Here is a 14,759-nt window from a genome sequence, read left to right as displayed (position 1 = left end):
CACAGAAAAATTCTAGTCAATACCAGCAGAATGCGGACTGGCAAAAATTCACCTCATGGAAACTTTCCTCGGTAATCCCACTGTCTTCAATGTGAAGAATGCTGTTGAGGGTCTGCACGTAGAGTAGATCCACCTCCTCCAGGTCTTCCAGGGTGAGTGGGACACAGCACAGCTGCTTCCACACCAATGGGGCCAAGTGGAGGTCCAGGGGCTTCTTTGTGCGAATGGCAACCCCCATTAAGATCCCTAAGAACTTAAACTGCATTAAGTGTTCATCAAGGCAGGCAGAGGGGTTAAAAAGGAACCTGCAAAATTAAAGAAAATATTTCAGATAAACTATCCTCATCTCTATTAGAATAAGTTATCAGACAGCCACAGCACTAATCCAGACCTGTGCTGTTCGATATGGTTGGTAGTCAGCTGCTGTATGTGGCTACTCAACTTAATTAAATAAAACGTAAAATGCAGTTCTTCAGCAACTCTAACCACATTTCGAGTATCCAACAGTTACATGTGCCCTGTGGCTACTGTTCTGGACAGCAAAGGGACCATATTTTGAATTATTTTTAGAAGAACCATAGAATAGCAGCTGAATGGTCTACTAGTCCCTAAGCCACCAGGATGTCCTATTTCCTAAAATCATTTATCATTTACAGGTCCACGAAGCAGGATTCAAAATTCGAAATTTGGCAATATAGATCACTGCTAATACTAAGTGCTGTGACTTGATAGCATTGCTAATATTTCTGATGAATTTTGGTGCAGAAAATTTCTTGAGGGGAGGCCATGTGGGCCTTCAGAAACACAAAATAAGTCAGGTTTCATTATCAAGTCTGAGTTTCCTCTCCCCTCTTGGTCCTATAGCAAAGTTATGATGGAAGTGCCCCAGTTTCCTGACCTGTGAAAAGGGAATAATAATAGTTGCTACTCCTTTGGGTTCTAATGAGGATTCAGTGGGATAATATACGTAAAGCACTTACAACAGTGCCTGGCAAACAGCACTAAATAAATGAACTAATATTATCATTATCATTATGATATACGATAATGATATCATATATCATTATCATCATGTACATATAATGTACAATATAAATAATGTAACTACAGATACTCAACAAACACTTGCTGGCTGCCTTACCTATCCCTATTGTAGCCCACTTCTGCAGTAGCATTGGGAGAGGGTATAAGAAGGTCAACAATACCAGTTTCAAGTTCCTGCAAACCAAAGAACAGGTTTTTGAGAAATGACAATCAAATGCATCAAGAGAACAAATTAACTAAGGATCACATTGAAAAGAGAATATTTTGAGGAATTTATAGTTTTGTGACAACCAGGCAACTCTATAGTTTGTGTGGCTTTAATTTACAATGAAACTAGAAACCTTCTGCATGTAGAAAATATCCTGTAGTATGCAGAACTAACAGTCAATCAAGGGCAGGAGTTGGGTTCATCTGTGAGCAGGGCATAGGTATATTCAAATACACCCAACAAAGGAGAGTCAGACGTTATTTTAGTCACAGGAATTATTAGAAAAATCCTGCTACTAGGCAAAGTGAGAAGGGTCAGAGAGGATCTGGAAGCAAAGCTGTCACTGCAGATCTCAAAGTAAGAACTGGTCTAAACTCTTATTATTTGTTTTTCTAATTCCTCTAGAACCTGGCAGTTCACTCGTTCTAAACCACCAGAATGAATCAGAGCACACTGGTGGTCCTGGGTTTGTCTGTTACATAAATGTCAATACATGTCATCATTGTTTCCTCTGCCAGCATTAGAGCACAACAGACTGTGAGTCATTAGTAGAAGGTTAAGCACTGACGTTTATTCAGTAAGGTATCTTCACACATCATTTCACAAGCCCTAGCTATAATTCACTTATACATCATTAACAGCGTGATTTTTATATAAGGCTCACAAATGCTTCCTTGCTACATTTATAAAAACATGTCAGAGTAGTCACTGGAAACAGTAAAAACAGCCACCACCTGAGCAGATGACTCCGCAGGGAACACTGCATGAATATACCTGGCACATCTCTGTGATCGTGTCATCAAACACTCCCCCAGCGTCATCAGCTCCTTCACCAACCAGCTTAACCTTCCACGCTCGCGAGGGCAGGCGGAGGTCTGATGCATTCAGTTTAACTACTTGTCTTGCTATTTGGACAAAGATAGGCTTACACTTCCGTCCTCTTTAAAAGAAAGAGAAAACAGAATGAAATACAACTCTCACTAATTTCCCCAAACCACCACAAAGGTCACTTGAAGGTATCTGCCCATCAGTGAGTGAACAAGCCAGCTTAACAACAGTCAAGCAGTGCGCTAGGCCCACTATAACCACACTGGGCACTAAGGGAAGCACTGTCACTATCCTAGTTTACAAATGAGGAAGCTGAAGGTCACAGAGATTAGTCAGTAATAAGGTTCATCTGAAAAAATGCTAGACAGTGAAACATACACACATATGCTAACCTGGTTGATATTCTCTTCACAGTAATTTGAGGTCCATAGTTTTTGCCTTGAACCATGGTTTTTCCTATGGAGCGCACCATCGGGAGGGTGTAGACTCTTGGGGCTAACAAAGGCCGAAGCTGTCCCTGTACAATGCCCCAGGTTCCAGCATTATAATGAGATGTACTATTCTGTAACAGAAAGTAAGCTTATCAGAAATGGAACAATCTAAGGCTTAAAAGAAATAACACTTCTCACTTTTAGAACATAATTCTTTATGAATTAAAAGCATAAACCTGGGGGTGTCTGGGTGGCTCAGCTGAGCATCCAACTTCAGCTGAGATCACGATCTCATGGTCTGAGTTCAAGCCCCACATCGGGCTTGCTGCTGTCAGCGCAGACAGATCCTCTGTCCCCACACTCTCTACCCCTCCCCCGCTCACACACACACCCACTCTCTCTCTCAAAAATAAACATTTAAAAAAAAGCACAAACCTGATAGTAGTAACTCTTAATAACTTCTTAAAATATTTTTCATGATAAAATGTATGATTATCACTTTTTAAAACTTGGAAAATACAGAAAAGGACACACGTACACATACACACACACAACTGAATCATCCATAATCTGTATTATCACTCTCATTTCTTTCCAGTTTCCTTCCATGTGTGCACACATTTTTCATATTGTTGACAACATACTGTTTATACAATTTTCTGTTTTTCTCACTTCACTTTTTATCATAAACAGTTCTCCCACGAATTACAAAGTTTTCTAACATTCTCTTTAGTGCTGCACAGTATTCTGTCGCCTGCCTGACACCTATTTCTAACAATGATCTGTCAACTCTCATATGACCCATGACTGGTTACCCAAGGATTTCTGACTAACAGTTTTACAAACTGTGACACTTTTTGGCAGGCATGCCTACACATTACACAAACACAGCCAGCTTGCTTTCTTCCTAAATTACTAGACCATCCTACAAAGGCAGTCAAATCAGCCAAATTTACTTTATCTCCCCCAGAGGACCCAGAATGCTCATTTGTAAGGAGATAAGGAAGTCTCCCCAGCATCTCAGATTCATTACAGAACCATTCAGGCTGTGGTGCTAACATCTGTGTGTGCTTAAGTTTTAAAAATCACGTCACATATTGGATTTTACAGAAAATACATGCTTAGCCATTCATATTTCCTTGAGCTCTACACAAACCAAAACAGGTAAGGAAGACTACTTTGTGTCCAGCAGCATAGTTACCAGTATCTGGACTATCGCTAAACCAGCGATAAAATGGAAACAGAACTGCTGCCTTTTCTACATCTTTTGGGAGCTGAGAGTAAGAAGTGTTTTCCTGGGACCTGGTGAGCAGTGCTTCCCACGCCAGCATGTTACCTGGTTGTTGGGGCTGAGGTTCAGTAGCCTCCAGGATGAGTACATGAGGTCAGAGAAGTGGTAGAGCAGACGGAGCCTGGCCCTTGCGGTGTGAATGCTCACCTCCCTCAGCGCCCCGTACTGGGGGGGCACTGCATCAGGCAGGCCCAGCTGCAGGGGTACCGACACACCTGCCCAGAGAGCAAATAGACACTCATAAAGGAAAATGCACTGCTTTCATTTTGAGCATTTGGAAAATTTTCAAGCACATGGAGAAGGTGAGAAAGAGTACAATGAACACCCATTCCTACCACCTAAATTCCATAATTACTATTTGTCCATATTTGCCGTATCACATATTTATCACTTCCTCTCTCCATCAATTCATATTTATTTTTTGATACATGTGTGTTGGTTTTTAAAGCATCTCTTTTATTTATCATTATGGAAATTTTTAATTTAGTTTTCCATTTAACTATGGAACTTAAACAGTTCCTTCACACACACACACACACACACACACACACACACACACACACGCACACACCCACGCACACACACACACCCCAAATTCTTCCTTCCATACTCAATAATGACCATTTTCATAAAACACAAGATGTAAGCCAGGACTAGGTAGGCAATTCTGGAAAACAGAAGTGAGCAGCTCAGTAGTCCCCTCCCACACTCACTAGGGATCTGACAGAAAGTGACCATGAAAAAGGAAAGCTATGGGGCATGATTCATGAAGAGTTTGTACTGAGGAGTAAGAGCTCTGTAGAAGCAAGGAATATAAGGACCATATTCATAGTTACCCTCTTATTAAAAATGCATAAAGGAGTAAAGATACAACACTGTTTATTTGAGTTCCGTGTAACTAAAGATTTGTACACCTCAGTTCCCAGTTTATTTTTATTCCTAATTAATTTTATTAATACTATCAGTAAAAGCTAACATTGAGTACTTCTATGTGTTGGGCACTATCGTAAGAGTTTCGGGGCACTAGGGTGGCTCAGTCAGTTAAGCCTCTGACTTCGGCTCAGGTCATGATCTCGTGGTTGATTAGTTCAAGTTCAAGCCCCACATCAGGCTCTGTGCTACCAGCTCAGAGCCTGGAGCCTGCTTCAGATTCTGTGTCTCCTTCTCTCTCTGCCCCTCCCCTGCTAATGCTCTGTCTCTCTCGGTCTCTCAAAAATAAATAAACGTAGAAAAAAAATTTTTTAAAAGTTTCACACAAATTGTTTGATTTACATCAACAATTGTTTGATTTATATCAGCTCTTTACAATAGGGGCAAATTTTATCCTCATTTTGCAGACAAGGAAACTGAGTCTGAAGATCTAAGTGGAGAAGCTAGGATTCAACCCAGGCAATGTGGATTCAGAGTCTGGACTTTTAACCATCACACTGCATAGCCTCTCTGGAGGCTTCACTTTCCAGAGTGAAATCTCTCTGGAAGCTGAAGAAGCCCCTGAGTACCCGAAACTGTCAATGTGTGCACAGCACTGCTCATTCCGGATTCTGTTAATCAGAAACCATCTCTTGCTTGTTTGGATACCACTTGGCAGTCCTTATTTGCTCTCTAAGGGATATCTATTTAAAAGAAAAAATTCTCTATGACGAATCTTCCCCAGGGACCTATGGCTTAGAAGTAGAGGTCAGCAAAAAGGGAAGGGAATACTGAGTTCCCAGGCACAAGGTTGCTTTAGGGAAACTCTAGCCTCTTAGATACCAGAGAATGGCAGATATAAAGGGCTTAAGGAACCTGGAAGAGAAATGGCCCCAATATTTAAAAAAAAAAAAAAAAAAAAAAAAAGGTATTAAGAACAATAAATGCCCCACACTTGTGGGGAATCGAAGATGGACCCAATCTGGAGAGTATTCCGTAGGATGTTAAGTACACAAATACACATTTTCTTTAAATATTTTTGTAGCTCTACAGGATTTCATAGTAAACAAAAAGGCAGAAAACTACTTATCAGTCCTGCTACATGCTGGAATAAAATGGCAACTTTTTTTTTTCTGTGTCAGTACAGAGAGACAACATGTTTCAAATGGTGAACTGGGGGTGAAGAATTTGACAAATGGTCTCAGACCTTTTAATCTTTATTCCTAACAGCAAGCCTTAGAAAGCCATGATTCATCATTTCTTTCATAAAAATATGAAAAAACACTTAGCTCCTGCTCTAACGTTATACATTTTTGCTTGCCTAAGTGATAGGTTTTCTTCTTTTAGGGGTACAGAGAGGGAGTGCGTTGTGCCAAAGCCTGCAGGAGAATCACCTGCTATGAAAGTATTTACAGTGCTGGCAGCACAAAGGGTGCTTTAGCTGTGTGGGAGGGCCTGGCGGTTTCAGAATGATGCCTGAATGCAGTCTGAAACTGGCAAGCAGACAGCGCAGCTGGGCACCACTGAAAAAGAAGCTGCAGAACAGAGGAGTTCATCCCTCACCAGGTGCTCTTGGTGGGACAGGTGGCGCTGTCCATGCAGCACTGTGGCAGCGGCCAGCTGAGATCTGCCGGACATTTTTCCCTTGTAAGACTGTTACCAGGGTTGGTTCTCGAACATGGTTGGTGTGGCCTAAGCCAAGCTGGGAATAATTACAAAAACACAGAGTCAATTAGAAAGAGGAAGAGAGGAAGTCAAGATGATGAAATGTGCCTTAGGTGGTAGCAGATATATAAATATGTATACTAACCAACAAGATCAGAATAATGAAATTAATTGATTTTCTCTATCAGAATAGTCCTCACAGCTCAGACTGTCTCCTAAAAACTAAGCTGCAACAAGGTTATTTCAAATCTAGTAGATGAGTCTTAATGACTGAACACATCCTTGGATTCCACTTCTAGAGAGGAAATAAATTCTTGAAAAGTTAAAAAAAATAACAGAATAATCTATACAGCTTTTATTTAAAACACATGATTTCCTTTTAACATGGGCTACCTGAGTAACAATAAACAAACAACTATAAAAAATGTACACAGAAGCAGATTCTCATCTCCAGGTCTCTGTTCTTAGGGTGTGACTGGGACACCCAGTGTTTCAGCAGCTAAGCACCTTGACATCATTGGGAAGAATCATGTCAAGACCCCGCCAGTGACCTCCCTAAGGTGACTTCTGCATCAACTCTCTTCTCATTAAGACAATGTGCAACCACAATGATGAGCAGTTTCCGCATCTGTTAACATAGTCATGAGGTGACCACAGAGTCAAACTGAGGCTACTCTGAATAATGCAGACCTTGAACTTGAGAACCCCTGGCTCTATGGACAGACAGACCCAGAGAGGATTTACGGAGAAAGGGAATGTGGCTCTGCATGCAAGGCTGAAAGCCAATGTAGCAGCAGGCATCCTAGACATCTCCCACCCAAATCTTTCTCTCCTCCATACATAAGGTAGACTGAACACATCAACTTCTTGAATCTTCTCTCAACCTCTCAGAGGCTTAGTTTATTCCTCTGTAGAATAAGAATGACAAGACTTCCTGCAGAAACACAAATATACTATGGATACCATATTACATACAAGTACTATGTCATATTATTAAACATAAAAGTATTGTTTCATTCTTTCCATTTTCCAGATCAACTGATGATCCCAGGACCTAATCTCACACATTAGCATGATAAAAATAATGATGATGTGAGTAGCAAATACCTATAAAGTGCAGCTTACTATGGGTGCCAGGTACTTAATGAGTGTAACCACAAACACATACTCAGTTAATTTCCCTAATCGCTTTGCTGTACCATCAGATTTTTTTAAAACCTTGGTGTAATACCTACTTGGCCACAATCAAGAGAGACACAACTGGGGTCACAAATAATTCAGGCCCATGTCAAAGTGATACGTGTGAGGCACTGTGGTAGATCTTATGAGTTTCCTAGCTTATCTCTTTACTAAACGAGGAACACTGTCAGATTTCTAGAATATAAGGCAAGCAAGATAAATATTTACCTGCCCTTCTGAATTGCTCCCCCAGGCATATACATCTCCATTTGATGCCAAAGCAAGAGTGTGCTCAGCTCCAACTGCCACATCTTCGATGACCACTCCAGCCAGGACAGGAATCTGCTGTGGTCGGTTATGATTGCGAGCACGTCCCTCTGGCAGGCCTATCAAGCGATCTGAAGAAATAGAGGAAATTTATGGAAGGCACATAATAGTCCTTTATGTTTTCTGATGAGTCCTTTAACTTTTCTGGTGGAATGGCAATGACCTATAGAACTCATTATAGCAAAAGCTGCCATTCTGGTTATGTATACTAGATTCTGAGTGAATGAAGTTTGAAACTGTTTCTTTGCAAAATGTCACAGACTCCTTTTTTTTTTTTTTTTAATAGTTTATTGTCAAATTAGTTTCCACATAACACTCAGTGCTCATCCCTACAAGTGTCCTCCTCCATGCCCATCCCCCCTCCCCCCACATCCATCAGTCCTCAGTTTTTGTCAGCATTCAAGAGTCTCTCATGGTTTGCTTCTCTCCCTTTCCCCCACCATTTCCGCCCTTCTTCTCCCCCTTGTTCCTCCGTCAAGTTCCTCCTAATCCTCCTATACGTGCAAACATATGATATTTGTCCTTCTCTGCCTGACTTATTTCGCTCAGCATAACACCCTCAAGGTCCATCCATGTTGCTACACATGGACAGACTCCTTATTCATAAAATAAATAAATCTAAAATTAGCAACTTATTTCAAACCAAGAGGCACCTCCAGTATCCTCCTATTTGAGAGGACTGGCAGGTAGTTAAGAAAGACCCTATATTTCTGGCACTATAAGACATCGCTCAACTTGTCTTGTCCTCAAACTGCCAGCCAGCTTCTTCCTTTCCCTCTGCTGCCAAACTTCTAGAAAGTGCAGGCCAGCCCCTGCTGCCCCATGTCCTCTAGAACTGTTTGGCTTCGCCACCTTCTGCAACCTACCTTCCACTCTCAACACTACACTAAGACTGTACTGTCAAAAGCCATGAGTAGCTCCTAACTGCCTACTACAGCAGCCTCTTCTCAGGCTCTAGCCCCTGGAGCTCTACATAACCTTCTGATGAGTGGCCTCAGCCCCCCTCCCCTCAATACTGCAGAAACTCCTCACTACCCTGGCTCACTGACAACCTCTCTCTTCACCCTTTTCAAAGCCAGCTCTCCCTAGTCCTCTTTCTGTGCTCACTTGCCCTAGAGTTCTATACATGTCATTACTCTATACTCTCCTTGGGCTTCTTAGAGCCTATTAACATCGTTCTAAGTACTATCATTAATTATGCAAACCTACATATCCATATCCAGTCTCTCTGGAGCTCCAGATCCAAATCCCTAATAACTTACTAGACATCTCCATACACATGCCTAGAGTATATATGGCCCCAATTCGGTATGACCACAACTAAGTTCTTACCTAGTTCCAAACCAGCTTCCTGTCCTCAGTTAGCGACACTGTAGTTCTTCCAAGCCTAGAAACTTCACTCATGCCTTATTTCTTCCTCTTTCTCACATATGCCTTACACTTTGAGGAAAGTCACTACAACTTGCCAAAAAGTTCCACTTAAGAAGGTGAAATATATTGCCAGGGAATCCTACTGTGAATGACCGGATTCTGAACCATTCGAGATCTGAAACCCTGAATGCGTATGAATGCCTAAAGCCTGAATCTCCAGTCCCTGGAGGGGCTGGGGAATTAGACAGGATCCAAAGGAGCTCTGGTGGTCAAGAAGCATTTATGGCAGCACAGTGGAGGCAGCAGAAAAGAGGATGGGAAGGGCTCTGGCAGAACTCTTCTAGCAGGATCGAAGGTTCCTGCATGACAAGCTATCAATGGGGAGAAGAGTTTGTCCTCAGGACAAAGTTCATGAAAAAGGAGCAGAAAAGTAGCTAGTGAGCGAAGGTCATAGTGGCCATTCATTACCCAGAACAAAAAATAACTCAATTTAGAGTATTTTCTGTAAAACTGGAAAGCAAATGTTTCTGTAATACATGTGTACACAAGACAAGTAATGTAATGCTTGGAAAATGCCTCACCTTGCCCAAAGGTATACACATGACCATCTTTGGTTAATGCAACAGAAAACTGAGTTCCACAAGCAACCTTTTTTATTCCAATTCCACAAAGGACATCAACTTTCTGCAAAATATAAGTGTAAAGCACATACTTTAAAAAGAAAATAATACTTTTGAATTTGCCTATTGGTTTATATAAATTCAATCACTGCTACTAATAAAAATACTAATTGTCACCTACCTGTCTTCACCTAAATTCACACTACTAAACTGAATCTGTGGGAGAGTGTTGGAGGTAGGGACATTTGACTAAAATCCCTAGGAACCCACGTGAAGTGGAAGCATTTTTCTGAGCAACAGAGACCAAAGAGAATCCTGTGGCCTTTTAAATAATACTCAAGACCATGTCCATGAGCTGCCCTCAGTTAGGCTTTTTCTACTTTCAGAGGTGATAATAACTGCTTTATATGCTCTCCAGAGATGATCTCCTGGCTTTCCACATCCCTACCTGAATATTCATCAGTCTAGTTATCAAGACACCACAGACAATATATGTTAGGGCATCTGGAGTTGAAGATACTATTGAAGTATACTATTCAAGATATCTATTAAATATGTAAATCATGCTGCTTGTTTTTGTTTTTTTTTTTAATGTTTTATTTTATTTCTAGGAGAGAGAGAGACAGCGTGAGCAGGGGAGGGTCAGAGAGAGAGGGAATCACAGACTCTGAAACAGGCTCCAGGCTCTGAGCTGGCCTGGCAGTCAGCACAGAGCCCGACGTGGGGCTCGAACCCATGAACCGTGAGATCATGACCTAAGCAAAAGTCGGATGCTTAACTGACTAAGCCACCCAGGCGCCCCTCATGCTGCTTGTTAAATGTGTTAGGAAAATCCACTAAAAGAATTGCACAGGTCTTCTATAGAGCCAAGAAACCTTGTATAATGTGATTATTAGCTTCTAATTTATTTATTATTTTCTGTATTTCCTTTTTATTATTTTTTTATTCAAAAAAAATTTTTTAATGTTTTTTTAAATTTATTTCTGAGAGAGAGACGACGTGAGCAGGGGAGGGTCAGAAAGAGATGGAGATACAGAATCTGAAGCAGGCTCCAGGCTCTGAGCTGTCAGCACAGAGCTCAATGCGGGGATCGAACCCACGAACTGGGAGATCATGACCTGAGCCGAAGTTGGACGCTTAACTGACTGAGCCACCCAGGCGCCCCTTTTTAGTTTTTTTAAAAGGAGGCATATACCTATATAATTCAGTGGTAATCTAAAATGGCAACTGCAAGCAGAAGGTTACAAAAGATTGTTCATAGTTCCCTCCATAAGACACCGTGGAGATATGTTTATAACTATTTCTTTTCTACATGGGAGATAGTCCTACAATGTTGAGCCTGTGTATGGAGACAGAGGCTTCTCCTTGCAGACTTTTTACATCCAGTTTAGCAATTAGTGGCTTATTTAAAACCAAGATCTAAAATGCTGGATGTTTAAGAGTAAGTAATAGAAGTTTCTAAATATCATTACGAATTTATTAAAATACTAAAGGTAAATTATTTTCCAACTAAAAACAGGCACTAACACAAAGACAATACCGACCTGAGGGGAAGATTTTGCAGTGGAATTTCCTAAGCCTAGTTTTCCATAGTCCCCATCTCCAAAAGCCCACACCATGGAGCCATCTGCTGATACTGCCAAAGTGTGGTTTAAGCCACAGGCCACCTGGAGAAATAATAGGGTATTCAGTAGGACAAACTTATAGCACCTAAACCACATACCCATTTCTGAGACTTTGGCTCAGAAATTTTGATTTTTATTAGTTTCAGGGCCTTCTGCATATGTTAACCAAAACGTGTCCATAAGAAAAAATTCCTAATGTCCACAAACAAAAATGTAACTTCTTCTTTCAAGGCGAAATCCTTCAAATACCTGTGGCTAACTCAAAATCAGAGAGCATAAAAGAGGAAAAAGTACTTATGACTAAAAATATTTACACCAGAGATAGTCTACAGAATGATACAGGAAAAGATAAAAATATCTCCTTGTTCAGAGAGAGTCTCAATGTATACAGGACAGGGACGAGTATTGCTTAAGAGCAGTAGCTGCCCAAGATGCTGCAATTCAGCCATCTATTTCCAAATGAGCAGACAGCAATCACAAAAATCTGCCATGTTTAAAGGTTTTATATCAAGTTGTATTATGGAGGGAGTTTTAAAACATTCACATCCTGAATTAAGTCTTCCATGTGTTGGTCACACTGTTTGACTTAAAACATCAATTTTCACATTGGGGAAATAAAATCATGACTAAAGATCAAGTCCAAAGGCCAAACAAAATGTACATGACGTTAAGTATAATCGGTGATTCTAGTCTTCCTGAAAGAACCGTGTCTCAGTGCACACGGAGGAAATACAAATCTATGACCAGGGGGAACATATAATGGATTTATTCCTTGCCTGTCCAATCTGATATCCCTCCAATGCAGTCACTCTCTCTGGTAGTTTTTTGTTAGAGGTATTTCCAAGACCTAGACGACCGTAGTCACCATTCCCAAAAGTGAACAGTTTGCCATCTGAAGTTACCACAGCTGAGTGCTTGAAGCCACAAGACATCTACAGACAGAACCAAGGAAGAAAAAAAAAATTAAGAAGAGAGTATACTAAGAAAGAAATAATTCAGTTATTTTTGGGTATCAATATAGTAATAAACTTCACTGACAACTTGGGAGTCTTCAAGCCCAGTATGCCCTACCTGCCCAAGGGGCCTTCTTGCTCCCTCAAATCTGATCTCTTCATCATCTTCAGGAAGACCAGGCTAAAGAGCCTACCTTGGAAGAACTGTCGCTATACTTTAGCTGTGTGCAGATGACCTAGACTATATACAGTAGTAAACGTGGAAATGCTTTGTAAACTCTAACATGCTAGGCAATGTTACAATATTATCTTAGATCACTAATTGACTTTCCACAGTATGTATACGAACTCAGCCTCGGTAACAATAAGGATAAATGGAAAGCTCTGCATCCAAACTAACACTGTGTCAAGAACTATGGGGCAGAAGCTAAGCCCCACTGTGTTTCTTCCAAGGACGTGAGTACCCCAGCCTGGGCCAACCAGCTGGCTCAGGGAAAAGGACTCCATTCTAACACCAAAACCCATTCAAATTTCTGACAAACTCAAGAATGAACAACCAGAAACAGTAGATCGCTTGTAATGACTGCATAATGTATTTTTACTATTATTTCCTGTTACCTAAATTTGAGAACCCTATTCAACCACCAGTATATTTTCATTCAAAGGCAAACTTATCTATGTCCTGCCAGACCTGCACCACTTCTTCTCCTTGTAAGGCCTCAATCTGCCGGGGGCGCCGCTGCCTGTCGCTGTTCCCGTGGCCAAGTTTGCCATAATCACCATCTCCCCAGCTAAAGACCTCACCACTTTCAGTCAGGGCCATTGAGTGACCATCAGAACCACAAGATGTCACCAGCTGGGTCACCACAAATCCTGGAACAGAGCAGAAAGAAACCCAACAAGAATCACTGGATGTCGAAATTCTTGAGTTGCAGCTGCTACTGGATCAAAACACCAAACCTGCACTACAGAAATAAAAACAATGTCTTTAATTTTAAATCTCTATTTGCAGCCATAACCTAGTAAACTGGGAGCAGTCCCATAAAATAATGATGAGAAGGAAGGAAAGGAGAGTGACAGGAACAGTTAGTCAATAGGGACTATGTTCTAGCCACTCCTATAAATGCTTCACCTGGATTATCTCCTCTTCTCTATTCTCACATAGAACTTCTAAGGGATATTATCATCACCACTTTTACAAATAGGTAAATCAAGTCACAAAGAGGTCTAATTTAGCTTGTGCAAGGTCCTTAGAGGCAGGATGTGGTAGTTCCAGCTAGGAACACCGTCCTCCCATCCCCACTGCTGTGTTCTTTACACTTTGATCTCAAGGAAGAGAACTTAGAACTATTTCGAAATTGGTTCTCAACTCATTATTACTTATATGATTTTAATTAAAAAAACCCTCTTTGCTCTCTTTGTAGGCTTTGGAGTCAGTAAAAGTTGACTTGAGGAATAAGCCAGGGGCTCCTGCAGTGGTTTATCCAGGGGTATTCTTTTTCCAGGTCAGGGAACTCTGACAGAGATGCCCTGTAAAAGTCTTTAGTACATTGGCACATATCCATATAAACTGATTTTTGCTCTTAAGGAAACACATGCATGATTACTATTGCTATTAATAGTTGCCTAATGACAGTTTTGCAATTTTACAAGAATTTGTTTACAAACTTTAGTGAGTCTTAAAATAGTTACTTGTATCATTGAATTCTAGCACTGCCATGAAAAATAGCTTACAAAATAACAGCTTAAAATATGGAAATCAGGCTGTACACCCTAAATGGGAATCTAAATAAGTGAAAATCCTATTATGACTTTATTCAGCAAAGGTTTGATATGAGTTCCAACACAGGCAAACAATCCTATAGTTAGGCCATAGTTTCTGACCAGCTTAAATATTCTCAATATTTAATTGAGAATAACTTTACCTTGTAAGGCTGAAATAACTGTCAGCACATGAAGGTCATCTGAATTTCCTTGCCCCAATCGGCCATAACTTCCTTCCCCGCAAGCCAACACTGTGCCATTGGCCTGGATGACAAAGGTACAATTCTGACCACATATGACCTAGTATAAAAACACAGAAATATATTATCCTTCTTTATACAGTTTTAACACTTAAAATGATTCTATGTATACCTAGGATGCCTTTATTAATTCTTTTCTCCTTTCACTAAAGAGGATGAGTTGAAATAACTATGGGGTTCCAATAGCCCTTGATTATTATAAAACTGCTTACTTAACAAAAAGATGTATGAGGCTCATCAAACTATTTAAAATCCTTTAGAACTCAGGGGCACCTGGGTGGCTC

At 40.7% G+C, this 14,759-nt stretch overlaps 1 protein-coding gene across 7 annotated transcripts in view; it reads right to left on the bottom strand.

Moving 5' to 3' along the window:
- Nucleotides 1-14,759, bottom strand: part of HERC1 (HECT and RLD domain containing E3 ubiquitin protein ligase family member 1) — a 145,317-nt gene that overhangs the window by 7,159 nt on the left and 123,399 nt on the right. For all 7 annotated transcript variants that reach the window (XM_077747491.1, XM_077747535.1, XM_077747517.1 and 4 more), the window contains 12 exons: nt 14,377-14,515; nt 13,143-13,324; nt 12,275-12,430; nt 11,418-11,540; nt 9,835-9,937; nt 7,784-7,953; nt 6,275-6,413; nt 3,848-4,017; nt 2,473-2,642; nt 2,027-2,192; nt 1,142-1,218; nt 53-305 (listed from right to left, as the gene is read on the bottom strand). In XM_077747491.1, the coding sequence (XP_077603617.1) occupies nt 53-305; nt 1,142-1,218; nt 2,027-2,192; nt 2,473-2,642; nt 3,848-4,017; nt 6,275-6,413; nt 7,784-7,953; nt 9,835-9,937; nt 11,418-11,540; nt 12,275-12,430; nt 13,143-13,324; nt 14,377-14,515 (1,848 nt within the window). The remainder of the gene's footprint in view (nt 1-52; nt 306-1,141; nt 1,219-2,026; nt 2,193-2,472; nt 2,643-3,847; nt 4,018-6,274; nt 6,414-7,783; nt 7,954-9,834; nt 9,938-11,417; nt 11,541-12,274; nt 12,431-13,142; nt 13,325-14,376; nt 14,516-14,759) is intronic.

Source organism: Crocuta crocuta, unplaced genomic scaffold (assembly GCF_008692635.1).
Source record: "Crocuta crocuta isolate KB4526 unplaced genomic scaffold, BGI_CrCroc_1.0 scaffold130, whole genome shotgun sequence".
NCBI lineage: Eukaryota > Metazoa > Chordata > Mammalia > Carnivora > Hyaenidae > Crocuta > Crocuta crocuta.
The sequence above is the reverse complement of the archived record's forward strand: the minus strand, read 5'-3'. Positions and strand labels throughout refer to the sequence as shown.